This window comes from Mytilus californianus, unplaced genomic scaffold, assembly GCF_021869535.1.
Source record: "Mytilus californianus isolate M0D057914Y unplaced genomic scaffold, xbMytCali1.0.p SCAF_3, whole genome shotgun sequence".
Classification (NCBI taxonomy): Eukaryota; Metazoa; Mollusca; class Bivalvia; order Mytilida; family Mytilidae; genus Mytilus; species Mytilus californianus.
Window position 1 is genome coordinate 89,577,368 of NW_026262679.1, and position 22,850 is coordinate 89,600,217.

Here is a 22,850-nt window from a genome sequence, read left to right on the forward strand (position 1 = left end):
ATTCATCATGTTCATTTAATTCTCAATAATTCTGCGGGAAATCTTTGTTTCTAATAGCAAAAAAGTGGACAAGATTACCGGTATTGTTTTCAATCCAGATACGGCCAGAATTTTTCAACGGTTTAAGGCAAAAATCAGGGTCAGAATTTTTTCTCTAAAAATATCTGACTGCTCCCTCAAATCAAATGGTCCGTACCTTAGATTTTAAATCTACCTAGAGCTTACTGACTGGGGTTTATTATTCAGCAATGTTATTAATGGGCTGGGGCGTGTGGAACTTTTTTTTTTCATGAGAGTGTAATAGAGTATTACTTTCTGTTTGGTGGAATTGTGAAATAGAAGTCAATACGTTCTTGCTCGATCCTTTGTCGCTTTGAAGGATTTTGAGGGCATTTTTTTCAAGTTATACTGACCTGGGATATCTATATATGTTCCTGTACTGACACTTAAAAGAGCCCGCTCTGTTTTTTATTCCCTTAGCCTTTTATTCACGTTTTTAATAGTATACTGGCAAATAAGAAACACCAAATGCTCGTTGTAGTCGAATCAGATACTTATGTATAAAGCTGGGACCTTTTACACTCCAAGCTACATGCAAGCCGGGACTAATCTCTGACATTTATAGATCTGTGAGTCCCAGATGCAGATGCAAGGTACTGTGTTTTTATTCAGGACTATGTTTTTTTTTAATAGTAGACATATATACACATATGTCTCTAGTTGTATCCGAAAAATAAGAACGTCTTAAACAGAATAAAATGCACCCCCGCAATTTTTTCAGCAATTATGTATATTCATACCTGTGAAAAAAATAATGAATCACAGTCACGTGATAGCCATATTTGGAACTAATTGGGGTCAAGGTATTAACCGGAAGTGCAGAAGTCGAAATTTTCACAATTTAAATATACACACACAGTCAGAATGAAGACAAAACGAAAGAAAATAGAGTAAGTTGAGGATCAATATATCCAATGTGTATTCTCATGAACTAATTTACTAACAAACAATCATAAAACATAACTATAATGACATTGTACTAAAACAATAACAACACGTATTCTCAGAACCGAGAACGACAGGTGCCCCCCTTTACCGTTTAGCCGGGATCTGTTTTTGTACTATGACAGCCAAATCAGAAGAATATCAACTGTCCTAACCTGCATATTCCGATAGAAATTAGGTGCATTTTGCTTATATCTTATTTATGTTGTAACTTTTGATTTGTCATGAACTAATGTCTTTTTGTAAATCAAATTTCAAATCCCAATTTCTACTGTTCTATATGTGGATATCTGCAATACATATTGGTGAAAAATTCCATACAGCAGATTTACCTTACTATTCATCAGCACACAGCAGGTTAAGAATAAACAAAAACTAACATGTATTTGCTAGAAAAAGAAAAATTATGTATGCTAGCAACAACTGTACTGGGTTAAAGCAGGTATCCACATTTACAAGCAAAATTTCTATATACATGCATTATTTTTTCAAATTAAGTCAAGGGTTTTTAATATGTTGGTTTACAGATCTGCTGACCCATTTTTTTCTGATTTGCAGAAAGCGGTGAAAAATTGTTATTTTTATGTTATTTTTATTCCCACCAAATCTATAGCTACCAAATATATTTTCCCTGAAATATAAATCTGTGTAGTAGCATTTAACTTAAATTATGTGCATTATTGTAATAAATAGAAAGATGACACATCGACGGTTGTGTTTAATAAAAACCTCAAATGCATGTGTGAATTCTAAAAATAGGCAATCATTATCTATGTCCAAACTGGAAAAATGTTCTGTAAAAAGTGACTGCCCCTCATTTGTAAGCCTCCTCATGGGGTTTTTGATTATGTGATAACTTGGACATTTTTATAGTGATTATTTGATTACCAGACCAAATATTTCATGATTATTTGATTATTTGATAATCTAGGACTGTATTTTTGATTATTTGGTTATCGTGTTTAAAAAAATAATTAATGATTATGTGATTATATTGGCAAAAAATTTGTGGTTATGTGATTACTTGGACACCCCCATGAGGGGCCTCATTTGTATATCAAATGCAGGGTTAAATGGCAAAAAAGTACAAAGCCAATATCCCAATCTGTCACATTGGATGGGTCTACTTCGCGAGTGGTAAACTACATTTTTCTTGTTTTCAATTTCATTTCACATGCTTTCCTGTATGACATGTATGAAGCTCATTATTCACCATGTTTCTGGAAAATTGATAGAAAGCAACATTTAAGCTATTTTTCATTCATTGTGAAATGACCATTTATGTCCCATTTGTAAGTGCTCACAACCCCCTTTTTACGAATTTATGTGAGATGACATGCATTGTATATTTAAAACAGCAGGGAAAAAATGTTTGGCACTAAAATTACACAAATATTGTAATAAGGCTGTAATTATATACATCATGTACATGTTTGTGTGTTGCAAAAAAGATTTTTACATTTTTTTTCAACCAACCGACCCGAATGTTTCACATCAAATATCTGTAAACCAACAAATTAAAAAACCCTGGCATAAAGATACTTGTTCCAGCCCTAGTCCAGATTATCATGACATTATATACAATTATATTTCCCTTTGAATCCATTTCTGTCCTATGTGTCTTCAGAGTTATGATTCCATGCCATTCCTCTCAATGGAGCAAAATCTAATTAGTAATTTAAAAGGAATAAAGTGGTTTATGCCCTTAACATAATACAGTACCTTGAAATCACCAAAAAGAGCTCTTTATTTCCTGAAAGTTCTATTTTATATGGTATCATACCAGTAATTTTGATAACAAGACTATAATATATGTCATTTTTACTCAAAGTACATTTCAAATTCAGAAATACAATTGTTGTGTCTTGAACATGTATGCAAATTCCTTGAATAACAATATGCCAAAGTTTATACCAATAACTATGCCCACCATATTGTTATATTTAAACTAAAAATTGGCAAGCAGATCTGTATATATTGACTTTTAAAATTTTTGTTTTTCTCAGAATTTTTAAAAACTATAAGGAAAAATTTAATTATCTATCTGTTATGGTAAATTCATACCTTTAGACTTAAGTATAAAATTGAAAACATTATACAACTTTCAGTACATGTCTTTTTCATTGCCAGACACAGTGGAATGTACCTTTTCAGCCTTTTGTGTACAAAACCTTGGATGAATCCCAACCAAACAGAAATTGCTTTGAAATGAAAAGTTCTTAATTTTAAAAAAAATATAATGTAAAAATTAAAATATAATAACATCATTTAAGTTTAAAAGCTTGTCATAACAATTTACAAGTGTGTATACAAATTATACTGATAAATTGAAACACGATTGTGTTTGCTTTGATCTATTTTATTCAACTTTTATAAGAGATTTATCCATTAGATTTCTCATTCATTTGATATTTTAGTTCAAACTAACTTACATATTGACCATGACATCACTGAGAATCAGTGAGGAAATAATACCCCAACAGGTAAAATTATGTTTATGACTTTCTGACAAAGACTTTATGTACCTGTATTAGAACTGACCACATGAATGTTGATGAGTCAGAACATTTTGGTTACTGCACCCACTCAACCTCCTGGCCATGATTTTTTTTCAAAATATTTATGATGTAAATTTAGGCTACTGTGATAGTTTAGTTACAGAAAAGAGGAAAAAATTGTGTCTAAATGTGATGATTTTTATTTTGAAAAGATGTGAAAAATATTTATAAATACTATTCAATTCTATAGGAATGCCTGGTATAATATATCTGTCTGTCATTTGTCCAGAGGACTTCTCAGGTATAGAAATAAATAATGCATGATTTTCTATTTTATTAAGCACTATATTATACAAAAACTGTCCTCTAATAATCTCAAGTTCATTATTTTCTGTCATTGTACGAAAAAAATCCATTTTGTCTTTCAGAAATGGTGATATTTATCCGCAAAATGAGTTAATGAAGGAATTTGATCCAATAAAGAAAATTTTGAATTGAATTACAACTTGGCCTTCAATACATTAAAAATATTAGATGATAAAGCATAGCATTAGGTAAATGGTAATATAACATACCACTTCATTGGTTAAACATAAAGAGTAGACTTCTTGTTGACAAAAATTCATTTAAGTGAAAATATTTCTTGCATAAATGCACTTGATAGTATAAACACCCTAAAATTATTGTTGTGTAACTTCAGTAACATATATTTTTTTAATCCCCATCAGCTGTTTTTTTTCTGTATAATTTACCAATATATATTTATGATATTGTGTTTTTCCACAAGTAAATACTTTTGTACATTTGTCATTCTTTGATATTTTTGTTGACATCTATTTTAGTTTGTTATGAAATTTGTCGACATATTTTGTATTTTAACTTTTAATTTCTAAAAATTATTTTTATTTGACTTTTCATTAAAATATCTTAACTGTTTTTGAGATCATTTAATAAAAGCAAGGATTTGTATAGTCAGATCTATACAAATCCTTGAAAAAAGCAAAATAAAATTTCTATGATTAGTCAACCAACTATAGAGGGGAGATAACTCAAAATAAATTAAACACTTTCACACCTTTGTCATATAATTTGCTTCATTGATTTTTTAGTTAATCCCTAGAGGCTGTTAACTCATTGAACTGTCCAGTCCAGGTGATTGTCCATACATAATAAAGATTTATTATCCCCAGGTATTGAAAATTGATCAAGCATTACTTGTATAGGTGCTCATTTGAACAGGTAATCTCAAAATCATTATGGTCAGTTTGGACTTTGTTTGATGTTGGAGTGTGTAAATAATGAAATGTCATGCATACAATTTAGCCAGAAAGTGATTTATTGAAATGAACTTTTAATCTTAGAAATTGTGCTATAATATCCACCATGAAATGGTCTGTATTATCAGGTATGTGCTATTTTAAAATTTCTGTTATCTAGACATTAGAATTTATGAGAAAATATATTTCATTTTTTGATCAATTGTTGTGTGCTTAGTGTCTTTAACTTTATGATAATGCACTTAAATAAGGAGTCAATGCTCCGAATTTAAGTTATGGGATACATCATAATAAATAAATATTGGTAAAGTTGGTTAAGTTACATCAAGCTTAAATATCTTACAGCAGAAAAATCAAGATTTTCAACATTTTTTAAAAGGAATATGGAAGTTTCACATGTATAATTTTACATTGTTTCATTATCTCTTACTTCATGGACTGACTTTTCAATTGGTTAAAGGTACACTGTACTAATTTGTTTATATTCTTCGAATGCTTTACTAAAAAAAAACATCCTTTATTTATGTGGTACTAATCAGTAGTGTAGTAGTGTGAAAGTAAAGAACATTATGACATAAACCAAACTGGTTACAATGTCAATGTACAATGTCTATTTGTTGTGCCTAACAGAAGTTCCTCTGGAATCTTTTTAACAAATATTCTATACCTTTATTCCATTAGGAACAAATACTGTAATATTTGTTCCAGTGGAAATTATATTCCAGAATGTTTCTTCTGTCTGGAACTAATGATATGAAGGAACTTCTATTTCATGACAACAATAGGAAATTAAATGCTACATGTATTTCCTCTTTTACTGTATGGACTCCCCTTAAGGCTCTTGTTCAAGTCAAGTGGATTTAGAACATGATGGTTCCATTGGAAAATTTTGATAGAGGACCAGAAATCAGAACCTTGATTTTGATGAAATTAAAGAAATGGAAAAAATTATGTTTTTGATTTTCAAAATTTGTTATACATGTATGTACATTTTTTGAACACTATAAGCATGATAAGTGATCAGATCTGAACATTCTGTTAAACATGTATGTACATTTTTTGAACACTATACATAAGTGATCAGATCTGAACATTTGATTATGCACATTATCGTTAACCTGATCTCATGTATATTTGAAGTCATACATAGGTCAATTTTCAACATTACATTTCAGCTTTAACATATTACCAATTTAACTTCATGGTCTATTCTACAACTCCGATTCTGTTATCTCCATATTTATAGCTTGTCATATTTGTCCTGAAGACATATTTCTAAAATTAGAGGTAAAATAACTATTTTCGGACTCCAGCAAAATACATCAATTTGCCCTTTAGTTTAATAAGACTTGGTATTATTTATAACAAGACTGATACTGAAGTTTAAACTGTTACCGAATTTTAAACCAGGCAACGATTGCATGTTCACATTGGTGTCAACTGTCGATCAGCTGTTCAAGGAGATTCACTTGACTGAGCATGTATATAAAAAGAGACTTTAACTTTTCATGTTACCAGACCGATTGTTGGTCTCTTTGGTCCAGTTCTAGGGGAATATTGTGTGAAAAGGTCTAATAGATAACTTTTTGATGAAGTTTTGATTAATTTTTGGGAAACAAAATTTCAAAAAAGGTAAATACAGTAGTTATTCAGTTATTTCAAGTGGATGGATTTTTTTTTTTGAGACAGAACAGAGTTCATTCAAACATTAGCTAATGTGCAGGACTGGTGATAAAGATACATTTGCTCTTTATTTGGAAAATTCAAAGAAAGCAACTATTTTTATTTATAAAGATATAAAATATCATTCTTTGTAATATTAAGTATTTGGCATTAAGAGTTTTGTAAATGAGGCCATTTGAAAGCAATTGTCAAGTTTTTATTTTCAGGTTTAATTTTTTACCAATTTTTTTTTCTTTTTCCGATTTATTCATGAAAATGCAGGATTTCTTTATTATTGACATAAGTCTTGCACAGCTGGCATTAAGCACATACAGTGAAAAAAAAGAAGTAAATTTGATATTGTCAAGTAATTGAAACAAGTTTGTAATCTTATCAGATACTTTATAATCCTAGATTAATTAGGGATAATTTGATTAAGACTTTTGTTATTGTATTCAGAGCAATAATTCTTCAAAAGGACATGTCTAACCTTCTGACACCAACCTGTATATCAGTAGATGTGATGTATATATTTTGTCCTGTACATGTGTGTTGACAATGTTGTGACAACAAGAAGAAGATTAAATTTGTCTGAGACCATTTTGTTTAGTCAGCAGAGTTTTTAATCTAATGGTCAAATATTTTGCTATAGACATCAGTATAGTCAAACTAGTATTTATATGGTATGATTTCATTGTATATAGATCTTGATTCATTTATCATGTTTATGCATGTTGGTGTTCTTAGAAATGCCATAAGAAGATAAATTACTTGACTTTCATTTTACAATTGAGTTTTTCAATTCTGGGCACCTGATTTTTTTTAAAAATTATTAGTAATAAGAGTTTTTGTTTCTTTATGGTAATTATTCATAACAAGTTGCTGTACCATTACATTAGCATTGATGTACTGGAACCCTAAGGTCATCATAATAGATATTATACTAAATTAAAAGCAATCATGATCAAACTATCATGACTGCAATATTTATATTGCTGCAAAGTCCATTAAAATTAAAGAATCTTTGCCCTAGTTCTAACCATCTAAGAGAATTGTATAGAAATACAGAGATCTGGTATGATAGCCAATGATACAATCACCCCCAAGAGTACAATTGACATTGATGCAAGCAACTGTAGGTCACTGTGCAACCTTCAACAATGATCAAAACCCATACCTTTTATGAAGCATTTGTTTAAGTTATATTAAACTATTTGGTTAACAATTTTGTTACAGTTACAAATTACTTAAACATGTAAACATTTGTATATACCAGAATAAACATGATAAATCCAGTAGCAAGTAGGCTTGACGAACAGGAAACTATCAGAGAGGGATGTTGTAAATTTAACAAAAAAGATGTGTAATTGGATTGTCTATTTTAGACAATCTTGTCAAAAAGATAAATTTTGTCTTGTATGTATCAAATGTGGAAATGGGTTTGTTGACCTTGCATCAGACTTGTGTCACATTTCAGTGTTTAAGTTTATTTTGATACTGAACTTTGTAAAGACGAAAAGATGTTGAAGAAAATATGATGTATTAATAATTTAGTTAATAGATTTATTATGTTTTTCATATTAATATAAAACATGTAATTTAAATTTTGTATGTTGAAATATAACGGGAAGTAAAATTTGTAGAAGTAATGTACTTTTGGTCTGATTTTGGTCTAACCCTTATTGCAAAAAATATTTTTTAAGTTTAAGCCAAGTCTAGAATATAGATAAGATAGCACTTGGGTATAAAAATGAGTCCATGTACATTATGATTAAAGCTTATACACATTGAGGGTAAGTGATCAAACCTAATTGTAACTAGTACAAGGAATAAGCAGAATAAGCATATATACATTATAGATTATCATAATGTAAACACATATTCTGTATTATGAAGGACCAGCAGAAAATTTATCAATTGGTCCTTCAGGCCTCTGCTTATTTTTTTTTTTTGAATTCTGTCAGTTATTAAATCATATGTTCTTTATTTGGTAAATCTCTTATTTGTTAGCTACCTGAGGTGAGCTTTTCTCATCACTTGGTGTCCGTCGGCTTCCGTTAAACTTTTACAAAAATCTTCTCCTCTGAAACTACCAGGCCAAATCTAATCAAACTTTGCCACAATCATCTTTGGGGTTTTTAGTTTTAAAAATGTGTCCGATGTCCCGCCTGCCAACCAAGATGTCCGACATGGCTAAAAATAGAACATAGGGGTAAAATACAAGTTTTTGTCTATTATATTGAAAACCGCTATAAATAGAGAAAATACAACAAGGCAGAAATGTTCAGAATGTTGAGTTCTACCAATTGTACATTTAAGTCAAAACTGTCAGGTGACTTCTAATAGGAGTTATTGCCCTTAAATTTTACCCTTTGATGAAGATTTTAACAATTTTTTTTGCTTTTTTGCCTTATATCTTTAAAATTAGAATATAAAAATAGAAAATTAAAATAACAAAAATGATCAGCAAGGTAAGATCTATAAAGAAGTCAAATTTTCACCCTCTTTTGTGTTTTGAGCAAAAACTAAAAGAAGATAGAGAGAAACTAAACAGACAAAATGATCAGCAATACAAGATCAGCAAAACAGAGATATTTGTCATGAATTCTATTCTTGACTACAATGTTGGAGAGTGTCCTTTGTTGAATATGCACATAGACCTAGGTGAGGGACACAGGCTCTTTCGATCCTCTAGTTTTTAATTTTTGAAGAGTTTCAAATGTTTCCCAAATGTTTTAATGGCAATGACTAAATAGTTGAAATAAATTTATTTGTTTATTTGAAAGGAGTTTTGAAGAAAATTTTATTAGTTATAAACCATGTCACATTGAAAGTGAGAGGGTAAGAGAAAAATTTGCTGAGCAAAGATATAATTGAGTAAACATGGTAAATAAGTAAAACTTTATAGAACTGTTATAATAAAGATTTGAATTCAAAACATGTCCATGTCAAATTGAAGAGCAATTATTTTATCCTGATAATAAGTCGTAAATATCTTACATGATATTATGTAAAAAGTCATAAAGTTGTGACTTGTATGTAATAAATACATGTATTACACAGGTTGTCTGCTAACACCTTTTAGTGTGTTGGCGTCATAAATACAACTTTTGGTCGGGCGAACTGCTGATCAGTATATTTTGATGGAATGATTTATGTTGTGATGTGGTAAAATATAAATTCACATGCACACATTGTAAAAGGTCATGATATAATTCAGAGTAAGAATAGTCTGTGAAGATTTCCTGACTGTCCAATGATAATATTGATGAGTCATATTAGCATTGCAGTTGTAGAGGATGAAGGATGATAAGTCTGTACACTGTCCTTATATTTTGAAAATGGCAGGACATTCAAAAACGTATGAATTTATTTTGTAATGATTCCTTCTAGTCTTTATAAAAATAAGGAGATGTGGTATGATTGCCATTGAAACACTATCCACCAAAGTTCAAATGAAGTGAATGTAAGTTGATTCAACTATCTAATTGAAAACAAAATGTTGCAGTTTTTGGAAATTTGATAAAAAGTCTGGGAAATTCCAAAAAATGCTTACTAGGCACTTCCTGTTCTAAATTGTCCATTTATTGGAGTTGACAGATGTGGGTTGTACAATAGATATGCAGTTTTTGGTTTACATACACAATGTTTGAATACTTGATTATTTTCTTTTGTAGGACTTGTAGACATTTACCAGATTTAAATGAGGCCCAAACTTTCCAACACGATGAAGGAGCGTAGGCTGTCTGCTTCACTCTCCCTAGAGAATCTTATTATGGATTTTGAAAACCCGTTCACCCCTATTCAGAAGAACTACAATAATGCTATTCTACGACAATCTCATGCCAAACAATTGTTGGTTGGTGTTACATCATTTGAGATATATCGTAACAGAGTACCAAAGAAAGTGAAATTATTGGATGTCAAGTTATCATTCTCATACCAAGATAACTACCAAACTGAAACAGATCTGTTGGAGAAAGAACTTGTCCGTAAAGGCAAGAAATGGAATTGGCCATTACAAAAGGGACAGAATCACATTATAACATTCCCATATGCTCCTGGGGATCGTGTCAATCTAAATTTTGGCATGACTGTATTTAAGACAAAGAAAATGAGCGTGTTTAGCTCTGAGACTTTAACATCACCTGTGGGAAATGTTACTGACTGTTTTGTCCTCGCCAAAAATAATGGAGTTGGAATTGGACTTCCAATCGACACTGTGATCACAAATCATGTTAGACTGAACTTCAGTTTAGATGGTTATGCTCATCACATGACCATCAAACTAAAACTTGGTTTGATTGAAGAAAGTAGCGGAAATCCATCACTGTGGCTGCGACCAATCTCTATAGACAAACCTTTCAGAAGTTCACAGACTTTATTGGAAATGTTAGGTGATCCAACTACCTTTCCTCCAATGTCAAAAGGCAGTGCAGAAGAATTGGTGAAACACAGAAGCTTTATAGCCAGCTCACAGAAGTAAGCTTCAATTTAAAACTGAATTAGTATTTCTTTTAGACGATACATATTCGTTACAAAATTTAAGAAATAATAATATAATTACAATATCTAAATCAAAGGTAAGCCAGATTTTTTATTACAAATATGAATCAAATGTTTTGAGCTGTTCTAGTTATAAGTTTCAATTATCCGCTAGCATCAAAGTAGTGGATAGATCACAGCTACATGTACAATTCATCTACCTATAACACTGTATATCTAGGCCACTATTGCAACAAGTCTTCATCAGACTGCATTGTATGTCCACTTTTAGGATTTTGGTTTGCATGATCCCTTTTTAATTTCCAAGTTAGACACCAAGGTCACGCATTGACCCAAGTGATTTAAACTCGTCCAAAATCTAGAGCATTAGTCCTGCATTATATATTCTTCTAATTTGTCTCCAGTCTGTTTGTCCATGAAGAAAGCTTGAAGCTTATTTTATTCAAGGTCAAATACCAACATGAAAGTAACAACATACTGTAATATGGGAGATAATCAGATTAAAACATGGGTAGTTTTGGGTACCCTGGAGCTCTTGTCTGAAATTTAGTTTCTTTCCAAAATCATCCATGCTATGTCATTGGAAAAACTTAAACTTAATTGATTTCAAGGTCATATATATCTGACATCAAGATTACCCAAAAATATAGAAAAAAATACCATTTGAATTATGTTTGATTGTTATGGGCACTCTGCTTTTTAGGTTTTAGTGGTATTTAACATTGTCCCTTTTAACTCATTCTATCAGATAAGGCTAAATTGATTGGTTCTTTTATATAAGTCTGACAATAAGATTTAGATATGTTTGAAACTTGGTTTGAATTCTTGTTTCAGGAAGAGATTTCTTTTCTTGGATATGGCATTAATTTTTGAATACTGTAAATTCAGAATTTATTGCATGCATTTAACATAAATGTTTAATTTTGTGATTTTTTCGGGAATGGAAAAAAATGTGAGATGAATTTTTGCAATTTCAGGAAAATCTGCATTACAGATATATGTATCAGATATTAGAATGAGAGTTCTTATTATTGTGATAATCACCAAGTCACATTATTCACATTAATAAAACCTTGCAATAACTTCTTAAATAATTACCATTTCTAATATTTTTAGACTTGACCATCATATATACTAAAATCTTGGTTTTCCATAAGATCTTCTAGCACAAATTAAACCATGTATCTATTATTTTTTTTTATCAGAATGGTGAACTATTTAAGATCAGGTGTTTTGGATTGTTGGTCTGTACGACCATGCTCAGGCGCTTCAGAACTGCCGTCCGGTATCCAGATCAGAATGGCCACCTCTAACAAACCAATAGCCTGTATACTTCCTGTCGTGGAAAGATTGGAAACTCTGCCAGATGTATGTAAACACTTGATTTAAAATTTGAGTATAAAAAGCTTGAAATATATTCTACTTGCATAGAACATTGTTTGTTTACAATAGAAAATGAGGTTGCAATTTTTGCAGAGAAATATGAATAGTATGCAACAGGTTAAGAATGATCAACTTTCAAAGTTAGTGCATAACCTGTAATGATCCTGCTTAATAACCCCTGTACCTAAATACTTCACAATATTTCATGATTTGAAAATTATTATAATTTCGTATGTATGTATATCAAAATCTACATGACAAAGGTCAATATACATTTCAAAGATTGAAAAATGAGATGCTTGCATCAGATAACAACAGAAGGATCTTTAAATATCCATCTTACCAAGAAAAAACTTAACTTTCAGTCTTTAGGTCATAGACTTGAAAACATAAAACCATTTTAATGGTGGTTTAATTTGGGGTTTTCATATTCATTCTATTTTTGTGTACTATTAGATGGGGAGTATTGATGTTCATTTGATGGGTAGAATTACTGGCAGACTGTTGGATAAGAATGTAGACTTGACACTTGGTGAAGATGATCATCAAGGCCATGTCCCAAATACAAGCATATAAAATGAATAGAAATGTACTAGAAGTAACACAATAGAAGTCATTTAAAGGGGATCATTTGAAGGTAAAACATAATTGGCGGGTCATCAAAAAAAATATTAATAATAAAAAAGGTGCCATGTTAATAAAAAAATATAATATCTAATTCCGAAAATATCATCCATTTAATTGTTTAAAAAAAGTTTTGTTTGTAAAAATGTTAGAACTGTTGACCCTTCAGGTCCATGCTTCAAATAAATTTATTTATCATTTAATTCCATTTATGACAGAGTTGCAAGTTTAATTTTCATGCTCTGAATATTTTCTATACATCACTTATATAATCCTCTTGGATAGAATGGACACGTTCTAAAGTGGTCATTTAAATTATTTAATATCTGTTGATATAACTGCTGAACTGAAGAAGGTCCTTTCTTGTCAGTACACAAATGTGAGGGCTTTTATTCAATATATCAATTTTACTACTGAATGTGTATTTACAAATACTTAGATCTATGTGTTTTACGCTACTGTAAACTAAATTTTAGACATAATTTTGTCTTTTTATTGTGCTTAGGATAAAAACAGTCTTGGAGACTTTGTAAAAAGTTCCTATACATTTGTAGCATACACTAAAATATGTAGTATACACATTTGTAGCTAGCACACAATAATGTACAATGTATTTATTCACAACTAATCATTATACATTTTTTTCAATGTATGATAATGAATATTTTATCTTTTTCTGTCATATTCGATGGTAAGAAATGAAGCATAACACTAGAAAGCATAACAATAGATGGCCCATGGCAATGAAAATAAGGATTTAAAATGAACTTGTGACCAGTGACCTATAGTTGTTGACCTTCGAGTTCTATGTCATTTGGTCTCTGGTGAGAGTTGTCTCATTGGCAGTCATAAAACATCTTTTTATTTTTATATTGTTATAAATGTCTTCTTCTGTACAAGTGTACATTGTAGATAGGTTGTAACACTGTAGGGACCTGGGTATTAATGTAATTGATATATTTGCTAACAAACGACATGAATGAACAAAAAGGAAAACACGCTGTGGGATACAAATTATGGGTAAATGATACAATCAAAATTTGAGATATATACTACTAGGGGTGTTTTAACAACCTTGACCCACTCCAAAGCCATCCATGCTTAATCAGAACAAAAGATATAAAGACAGTGTAAGAACATTAATCTTTTGGTCTGAAGTTGACCTTTCTAAAAATAATCATCACACCAAAGGCACTTTTTCGTTATTACAAATGTATTCATCTGTGAATTGATGATCATTGATAATTTTGTAAGTAAAGGTACAATTATTACGCTAAAAACGTGTTGTCCATTAAATTACTCTTGGTCCAGTTTCCTATGCCTAAAGTTTTTCTGGTTTAGATAATTGTAGGGCTAGGAATCATTCTAATTTATAGGCTGAATAGACTCAATGGTCAGTTATCTGATTAGAAAATATGATGGCCTGAATAATGCAATGCATATTAAATACTTAGTATTAAATAGACAGAAAAGAATGTTCTAATTTATGGACAAGTGTACCCCATCTTATAAGCATGGTTAACTAGAATTTAATATCTAACCTTTTAGGTATATAAATCTAATTTTAATTACCATATTTAGAGAAATTTACACTTAAATGAGAAGATTGATATACATGATAATATTTAAAGTAAAAGAAGTTAGGAGTATCATATAAAAAAATACCATCTGGTATTGAATTTAATAAATGCTTGGTCTATTTTAATATACCAGTAATAATAGGTGGGATGAGTACACATAAATTTTTGTAAAGGAGTAGGTCCGGTAAGGGCCTATTTTGGCCTCAAATTTCAGGTTCATCTGATGAAATATTTTGGACACTTTTTAAACACTCAAGTGTCTACTTTAGTAGATTCAATTAGTTTATCTGAAAGATTTGGGCCGATTTAGTCACCAAAGACGCTCAAATGAAGGCTTAAATATTAAAAATCTCTCAATTATGCCATAATATGTCACTTTTCAGATAGTTTTTGTCAAAAATGAAAGTGGCCGCATTCGTGTTCATCCTCGACCTTTATATATGATATGTATTATCATCAAATACAACTTACATTTAAATATTAAGAATGAACACGAATGCGGCCACTTCCATTTAAGACGAAAACCGTCTTAAAATTAACTCAAATGCTAAAATTGTGAAGATTTCAGTAATTTAGCATGACTTAATGATGCTAGTACCCGATACATGTGCATTGTATTGTCAAAAACAGCCCATATTTATGTAACAGAAGTATTCTTCTTTCCAATAAATAGCTAAAAGTTTACATTTTAACAACTTTGTAAAACTGCTATATTTTGGGGCCAAAAAGGGGTCTTACTGGACCTACTCCTTTAAATTTGCTTGATCATGAATTGAGTTTTCAGTGGAAAATAATGTTAATGTTGAATGAAATTAAAAAAAATATTCCCAAATTCGGCTGTATTGTACCTTAAATGATGTTGAAACTCACATTTTTTACAAAACAAACAACCTTAACTTACTGAGTGTCATATTTATATCAAAGACTTTTTTCAAATAAAAGAAAAACCTCAATACTGTTATATCATACCTTACATCAAGTAAATCCTTTTCAAATTATGCAATTTGCCATATATAAAAATTTAAATATGTAATAGGAACGTGTTTTTAAATTATTGAAAAAGATTGGTCCAAGTTAAATAAAGTACTAGTGCAGCCAAAAACACTTTAAATTATTGTTTCAGTGTGTCAGGTTCCTTGAAACACCATCTACATGAATTTTCAACTGGGACCAATATATAAGACCCAATTTTCAGGCAGATAAGAAATTGTTTTCTGTCATACACCATTTTACATGTTTTGCCTAACATATCTGGGGTTTCCATTGTGATGCTGCAGTCAGATTTATCGTACTAATGGACTAATGGTCGTCATCATGCTCAATGACTAATTATCCTACGTATTGCTGACAGACAACTTCCTGAATATCTGACCTAAGAATGATGTAAATGACACATCAGAATAACGATAGTATGTCATCTTACACCTGTACAGCCATCAATGTCCATCTCCTGACAGGTATATTATACCTTTATATTGCGTGTGTTTACCTGTCTGATTAGTGTAGAATAAAACAATAAAAATTACAGGAAATATGGCCATTATAACTTGTTTGATAAGAATACCCTTGTCCTTAGATAAGCAAGAAATGTATTTATGCTGTATTGAATTGTCTCAAGAATATGGAAATAAGAAGGGAAATAGGTTTTACTGCAAGTTTGAGTGACTAGGACAAGTTCATTGTTGCTTTTGGAACAGATTTGATATCATTAAAGTTATTGTGCATGAGATCTAGACATGTTCCTTGTGAATGTACATGCATTGTTGTGGTTATGAGTAAAAAGTTCTGTCTGACACCAATTGATAGATTTATTAGAAGATTTCAACAGTTTTTGTATCCCTTGTTTAAAATGGTCACGGAAGGAGTACGTGATATGGGTGTAATACTTTATAGGCTGCAAGGTCAGATCAAAAAAGAAAAATGGTTATTTGCTGTTTTCCCACCAAATAAGGAAATTTTAGAAAAAAGAGAAAAGACTGGTTAGAATAGAATCAAAATAGCCAAAATGAATATGTCTTATAGGATGATATGTCTGACTATGAACTACTACCTTATAATAGGTCATTGCTCTTAACATTTTACAGCCTTATTTTGGACTTGCTTGGGCAGTTGGACTAGGGAAATAGGAGGTAAAAAATCCTGCTGAGCATGTTGGTCTGTTTGCTGCTGAATGCCAATGCACCAATTAATCAGTCCAAAGCTAAACTCCTTCTGTAATTGAATTCCTTTGTATTCTTTCATTGATACCTTGAACTATAGTCTGATATTGCTATGACATTTTACAGCCTTATTTTGGACACTCCGACTGGCTTGGGCCATTGGACTATGGAACTAGGACATAAAAAAATCGTGCTGAGCATGTTGTTCTAGTACATAGCATGGTATCATTCTGATTAGGCATGTTATATTTCCTGCTGGATGCCAATGCACCAATTAATAATTCCAAAGTTGAACTCCATTTGTAATTAAATTCCTTTGTATTGTTTTTGGATACCTTGTCATGAATTTAAATTAGTATATATATAGCATGTAAAGCCATACATCAAATTTTGTCATTATTCCAATTGTGTCTTTGATTGTCTTCTGTCAGTTTATTCCAATTAAGGTATCAATATTGTAAATAGAAAAAAATCCCTTAGCTTGCATTTTCAATACTAAATTTTTGATAGATCTAGAACATGTATAGTATATATATGTAATATCTAGAAGTAAGCCAGTTAAAACAAGTTTGCTGGAAGGTACTTGTACATGTATGTCTTACATGTCAGTTAGATAATCTAAGGTGGTTTTATATGTAAATATTTAACGATAATTAATTTATAGTTAGCTTTTATTCTGACACTATAAATCAAAAACAACTGATTGAACATTTGTGAATCACCATAAATGAAACATTTTAAGGGCATCATGTCCTTTGATTTTTATCTGGATTTTCCAGTTTCTGAAGGAGAATTCTGGTTAGCTTACCTAGCCCTCAGTGAGCTTATCTCATCACGTCATCCGTCTACTTTTACAAAAATCTTCTCTAAATCTACTGGGCCAAAACTGACCAAACTTGGCCACAATCATCAGAGGGGTATCTAGTTAAAAAAAAAAAAGAAGTGTCAGATAACCCTGCCCGTCAACCAACATGGGCTGACATGGCTTAATATAGAACATAGGGGTAAAAAGCCATTTTTGTTTTCCTTGCAATACCTTATGAACCAATCAACCAATGTTTTTCTAATTTAATATGTTGATACTGATGATAAAATAGGGGTCAAGTTCGATATTGACGATTTTCACTTTTACCGTTTAGGAGTAATGGTCCTTGATATATTGTAAATTGGCACTTTTTGTCTGCTCGGTACAAATACTTATGAACCACTCTGCTCTAAGTAATTTTAATATGTTGTTACTGGTGACAAAATTTGATATGGACAATTTTCACTTTTCAAGTTTTGCTCTTCAGGAGTTATGGTCCTTGATAGATTGGAAAATGGCACTTTATGCTGTTTCCGTGCAAGAACATATGCTTTAGAAATGTTGATATGTTGTAACTATAACAATTTCAATATATTGACGATTTTCATTTTTGCCATTCAGTACTGATCATGAGGAGTTATGGTCCTTGATAGAATATGTTAGATCAGAAAATTGGCATATAAAGAGGCAGGTCAAACAAGCCTGAAAGTGCATTCATGTTACAGAAAAACTGGTGTATCCTGTCAATTGGACAGCTAATTTCTTTAGGTTTTTTCTTTTTTAAGAGGGTGAAATGATACCTTTTTTTTTATATAATTACACATCAGTGTATTAATTGCAGACTTGAATGATTTTGATTGAAATTAAATTTTTTGTGAATGTTTTAACTTTAATAGGCAAATCTATACCATGTTTAATGTAGATTTTACTTAAGGATGTACTTAGGTGAAATTAAAAAAATCTAGAATTTTAAATTGATACTTTAAGTCAGAAGAGCATTAGTTAAGGAACAAAATGAGCTAAAAATATTGATAGGTTATGGCGCTCCTTTTCGAGATATTTAATTTTTAAAAAATGGCGGGAAAAGGCTGACTCGGACTTTTACCTTATATTTGCATTGGTATTATTTAGGTCTCAAATCGAAAGAAAAGAAATCTAGAATCTGCTTAAATTTTGGTAAATGACCTTTTATGAGCTATTGAAGTCTTATATGAAAAGAAAAATGGGTGTTATGGGGCAAAATATTTTACCCTGTATTGTAGGAAAAAACCCAAGGAGTACGAACATTTGACAAAAATTCCTAAACCTCACCTAAGTACATCCTTAAGTTAACCAATAAAAATGAGCAAAGATAGATTTATGATGAGTTTGGTTCATAACTTTTGGCTGTGAATTTTAAAGAGTGGCCTAGATCAGTCAACATCTACCAGTTTGCCTAACCTATTTGGTCTTTTTTTTTTACTTTTTGTGATTTTAGGTAAAGTTTGATTTTGATTAGTTGAAAAAAAAATCCTAATATATAACTTATCATACAAAAATATATCTTCATTCTGGTTTTCGGCTCAGCTGTTGTGTTGCTGTATAATTGATGTTTCCTCCAACATCGCCTTTTAATATATATATATATCTATATGCAAGTCTAAATTGAAAACAATGTTCAAACCTATGATTGCGTTGGATAAAAACCGCAATTTTTATACGTGTACATGCAAAACAAATTTCTTGGTAGAGGGGTCTAAATATAGACAAACAACATTTTCCAAAAGACCAAATGAGTGAAAAAGTATATTTTAACAAAACGCATTTGACTAGCAGGTCGAACAACTGATGTTCTTAAACCCTGCTGACTGCCATTGGCGATTGCCAAATAAACGGATCACAAGATGTAACAAAACAGATCTTATTATTGAATTATAACCAAACAGAAAACAATAAACTTGTGGAAAAGATGGTACACCGCAAACATGAGATCCAAAAATTTGTACGTATATGCAAATTGATGCATAAAAGCAGACTGTTGATGCAACTATGCAACTGTTATGTTAAAAGTTTCCTTGGTTTTCCTTGGATATACATTTAGTTGTATGCCTGAGATAAAGCAATGTGGAACTCTATCATACAATAGTATTGTTAGCATGTTTTCATTTAACTTTTGATCCCCATGACCACAATTTAAAAAAATAAATCTTACTGACATAAGATGTACATTTCTGATGTTGTGTTAGTATTGCCAGTTACAACAAGAAGTCATCAGTTTTTATTCTGCTGTGTCATAATTTGACTATAACATTTCCTTGAGGGTTAGATATATATTTAGACCAGAGTTTTCCTTTAATAGTAACATACAAATAATCTTCATACAATAGCTATTTGTAATGTTTTTAATGAGACATATTTAGATATTAATTATTATGTCTGAAGGGAAAGTTACATTTATATTTAATTAGCAAATACAAAAATTTTTGCCTAGTTTTTATGCCCCCGCCTTAGCGGAGGGGGCATTAAGTTTTACCCTTGTCCGTCTGTACGTCCCAAAGTTTGTTTCCGTTCTCTAACTTAAGCTTGCCTCAACCAAATTTTATGAAACTTATACACAATACTTATTACCACAAAACTCCGATCAAGTACAAATTTATAACTTTATATGATATGCAAGCAGGGGCATCATCTGTGTCCCATGGACACATTCCCCATTTATTTTTCTCTAAAAAAAAATTTCTTAGCAAAATTATTGAATAGACATTCACGTTATGAAAATTGAAACTGCAACCTTATTTCTTTATCTGCAGATGTCTTCAATACTGTATAACTTTATCAAGAGAAATATCCATGGTCAAAGCAGAAACATGAATATTCATAAATAAAGATCATCTGTTTTAATCATAAGTGTATTGAAAAAGAAAACTCTGTGGACTTCCTAATTCAAACTGGTTTTCTCATCTAATGGGGCCTTGGTGGCAGAGTGGTCTAGGTAGTCAAACTACTGTATCACTAGCATGTCAACACTGAGTTTGTGAGTTTGAATCTCTCACTGGCAGGTGCACTCCACTCAAATATTAATTGACTAGGATTGTCAGTTTTCCAACCGAAGGTCGGTGGTTCTCTCCTGTCACTCAGGCTTCCTCCACCAATAAAAACTGACTGCTGCGAAATAGCACAATAATAAACACCAATCAATCAATCAATCAATCAATCTCATTAACTGCCATTTTCATGCATTCTCTTTAACAAACTTTATCTCATTCAACCTATGTAACAAGCTTCAATAAAAAAAAAGATATCTTTAAAAATAACAGTTAGCTAAAAAGCTGTATTCATTACATGGTACATAAATAAACAAACAGCCAACTTAACCATACATATAGTTAAAAAGTATTTATTTATATATAACATAATTTAGAGATAGTATATCCAACTTATATAGAAGTGTCACTGCAATAAGTACTAAAAAGCAATAGTCAGTTAACGATGATTTAAAAGTTTGCTCAATTTACATCGTCAGTATTATTTTAGAATTACAATACAAAAAATAATAACAGGTCTGCCGTCTGTTGTATTTAATATGTTAGGTCTTTTTCTATTGTGTTTGTATTGAGAAATATTAAATAGAATTATGTGAACCGAAGTCGAAGAGGTGTAAAATGGGGGTTTAATAGTAATAATAATACTGTGCAGAAAATGCATATTAAATTATTGTGATGTTTTCAGCAAAAAGCAAATCTATTGAAAGTGTTTTAAGTGTCTTAAGTGATTGGGAGGTCATTGCACCATTATAAATTGGTATTCAATATTAGCTTTCAACAATAAAATTATGTCCTTGCCAAAAAGATTATGAGAAATTAATGGCTTCTTGCATGTGCAAGCTGTGTTTGTCAATGTACATTGCTATTAAAGTTTTAATTTCATATGTTCTAGTACTGTTGTTGTTAGGGTAAATATCCTTTGAAGTCCAGTATAACAATAGAATAGACAAATCAAGGTTGAAGTGATATTATGAAATGCAAAACAGTGAAATGATCCTGTATCAAAATAAGCTTCAAATCTGTTGCATAAGACAGGATAAAACATTTCAACATATCAGGTTCCCACAATATTTTGATATAAATATAAAGGATGAATTAGCAGTGAATTTTAATGAGAAAACAACCTGAAATGTTATCCCTTTCTCACAATATATTCCTCCTGATGTATTTACAAACAAGGGTGTGATGGCTTAATTTGTGTAGAAAATGAAAATTTTAGTACTTTTAGTTTAAGTTTTTGGATGTAAACAAGTCAAACACCAATGACGTTATGTAAAGTTCATTAAACCTCGTCTCATATGTCTTCTTAAATATCAGACCTCAAGTAATGGACCGTTGTACTGTTTGGTGCAAGGGAAATGATATGCTATTGATGTACAAGATTTTCAATAGATAATTGATAGAAGTGTTTTTCTTAAAAGGACAATATAACTTGATAAATTTATTGTTGTTTTCTTAATATGTTGATAAATTTATTGTTGTTAATATTTCATGTACATTCAAGTTGTTAGCATTGACCTTTCTTTGGTAAGCATTTCATCCACCGAATACACCAAAATCCATTCAAATTGAAAACTGTTGAAATGTTTTGTACCTCAAGAACTTCACAAAAAAGTTGAAAAAAATTGAAAGACTTCCATAAAATGTGACGTAAATTTCATTATATTTTTTTGGAAAAGCACAGCTGAACAATACCTTTTTGGACTGAATAGTACATTTGATTGTTCTTTTAGTTTAAGTTTTTTTATGTAAACAAGACAAACACCAATGATGTAGTTATGTAAAGTTCATTAAACCTCTTCTCATATGTCTTCTTAAATATCAAATCTCAAGTAATGGACCTTTGTACTGTTTGGTGCAAGGGAAATGATATGCTATTGATGAACAAGATTTTCCATCATAAATTTCAGGAAGGACAATATAACTTGATAAATTTATTGTTGTTTTCTTAAAATGTTGATAAATTTATTGTTGTTAAGTACCAATCTGCCTAAGAATCAGGCAGTGGTGAAAAAATGACAAACAAAAACCCACTCAAGTTGACATTAATTTATGTTCAAAATGTAAAGTGGTGTATGAATATAACATTCGTTTCTTTTCCCTGTTCTGGTAATTCAAGATATAATTTGGTTGAAATGCACTAGAAATTAGGAATTAAGGGGACATAACTCTGTAATTTGCTGTCATTCTAACCAAAATTTATCTAGATAATTCTTGAATTATCAGACACGCAGAAACAAAAGACCTACCGTTTCTAACTCAGGACGAGGGTACCTTCAAAATAGGGTGGTTAGGTCCGTGGTTTTTTTTGGGCCATGTTTTGAAATT

The 22,850-nt window shown here is 30.8% G+C and overlaps 1 protein-coding gene across 2 annotated transcripts in view; it reads left to right on the forward strand.

Moving 5' to 3' along the window:
- The first annotated feature begins 858 nt into the window (after positions 1-858).
- The window catches only part of LOC127735351 (uncharacterized), a 30,063-nt gene continuing 8,071 nt past the window's right edge, over positions 859-22,850 (forward strand). The window contains exons 1-3 of one of the 2 annotated variants that reach the window (XM_052245514.1): positions 859-950; positions 10,120-10,924; positions 12,154-12,316. In XM_052245514.1, the coding sequence (XP_052101474.1) occupies positions 10,146-10,924; positions 12,154-12,316 (942 nt within the window). In that variant the 5' untranslated portion in view covers positions 859-950; positions 10,120-10,145. Of the gene's footprint in view, positions 951-6,266; positions 6,413-10,119; positions 10,925-12,153; positions 12,317-22,850 lie in introns of those variants that run through there. The other variant, XM_052245512.1, reaches the window with a different exon arrangement.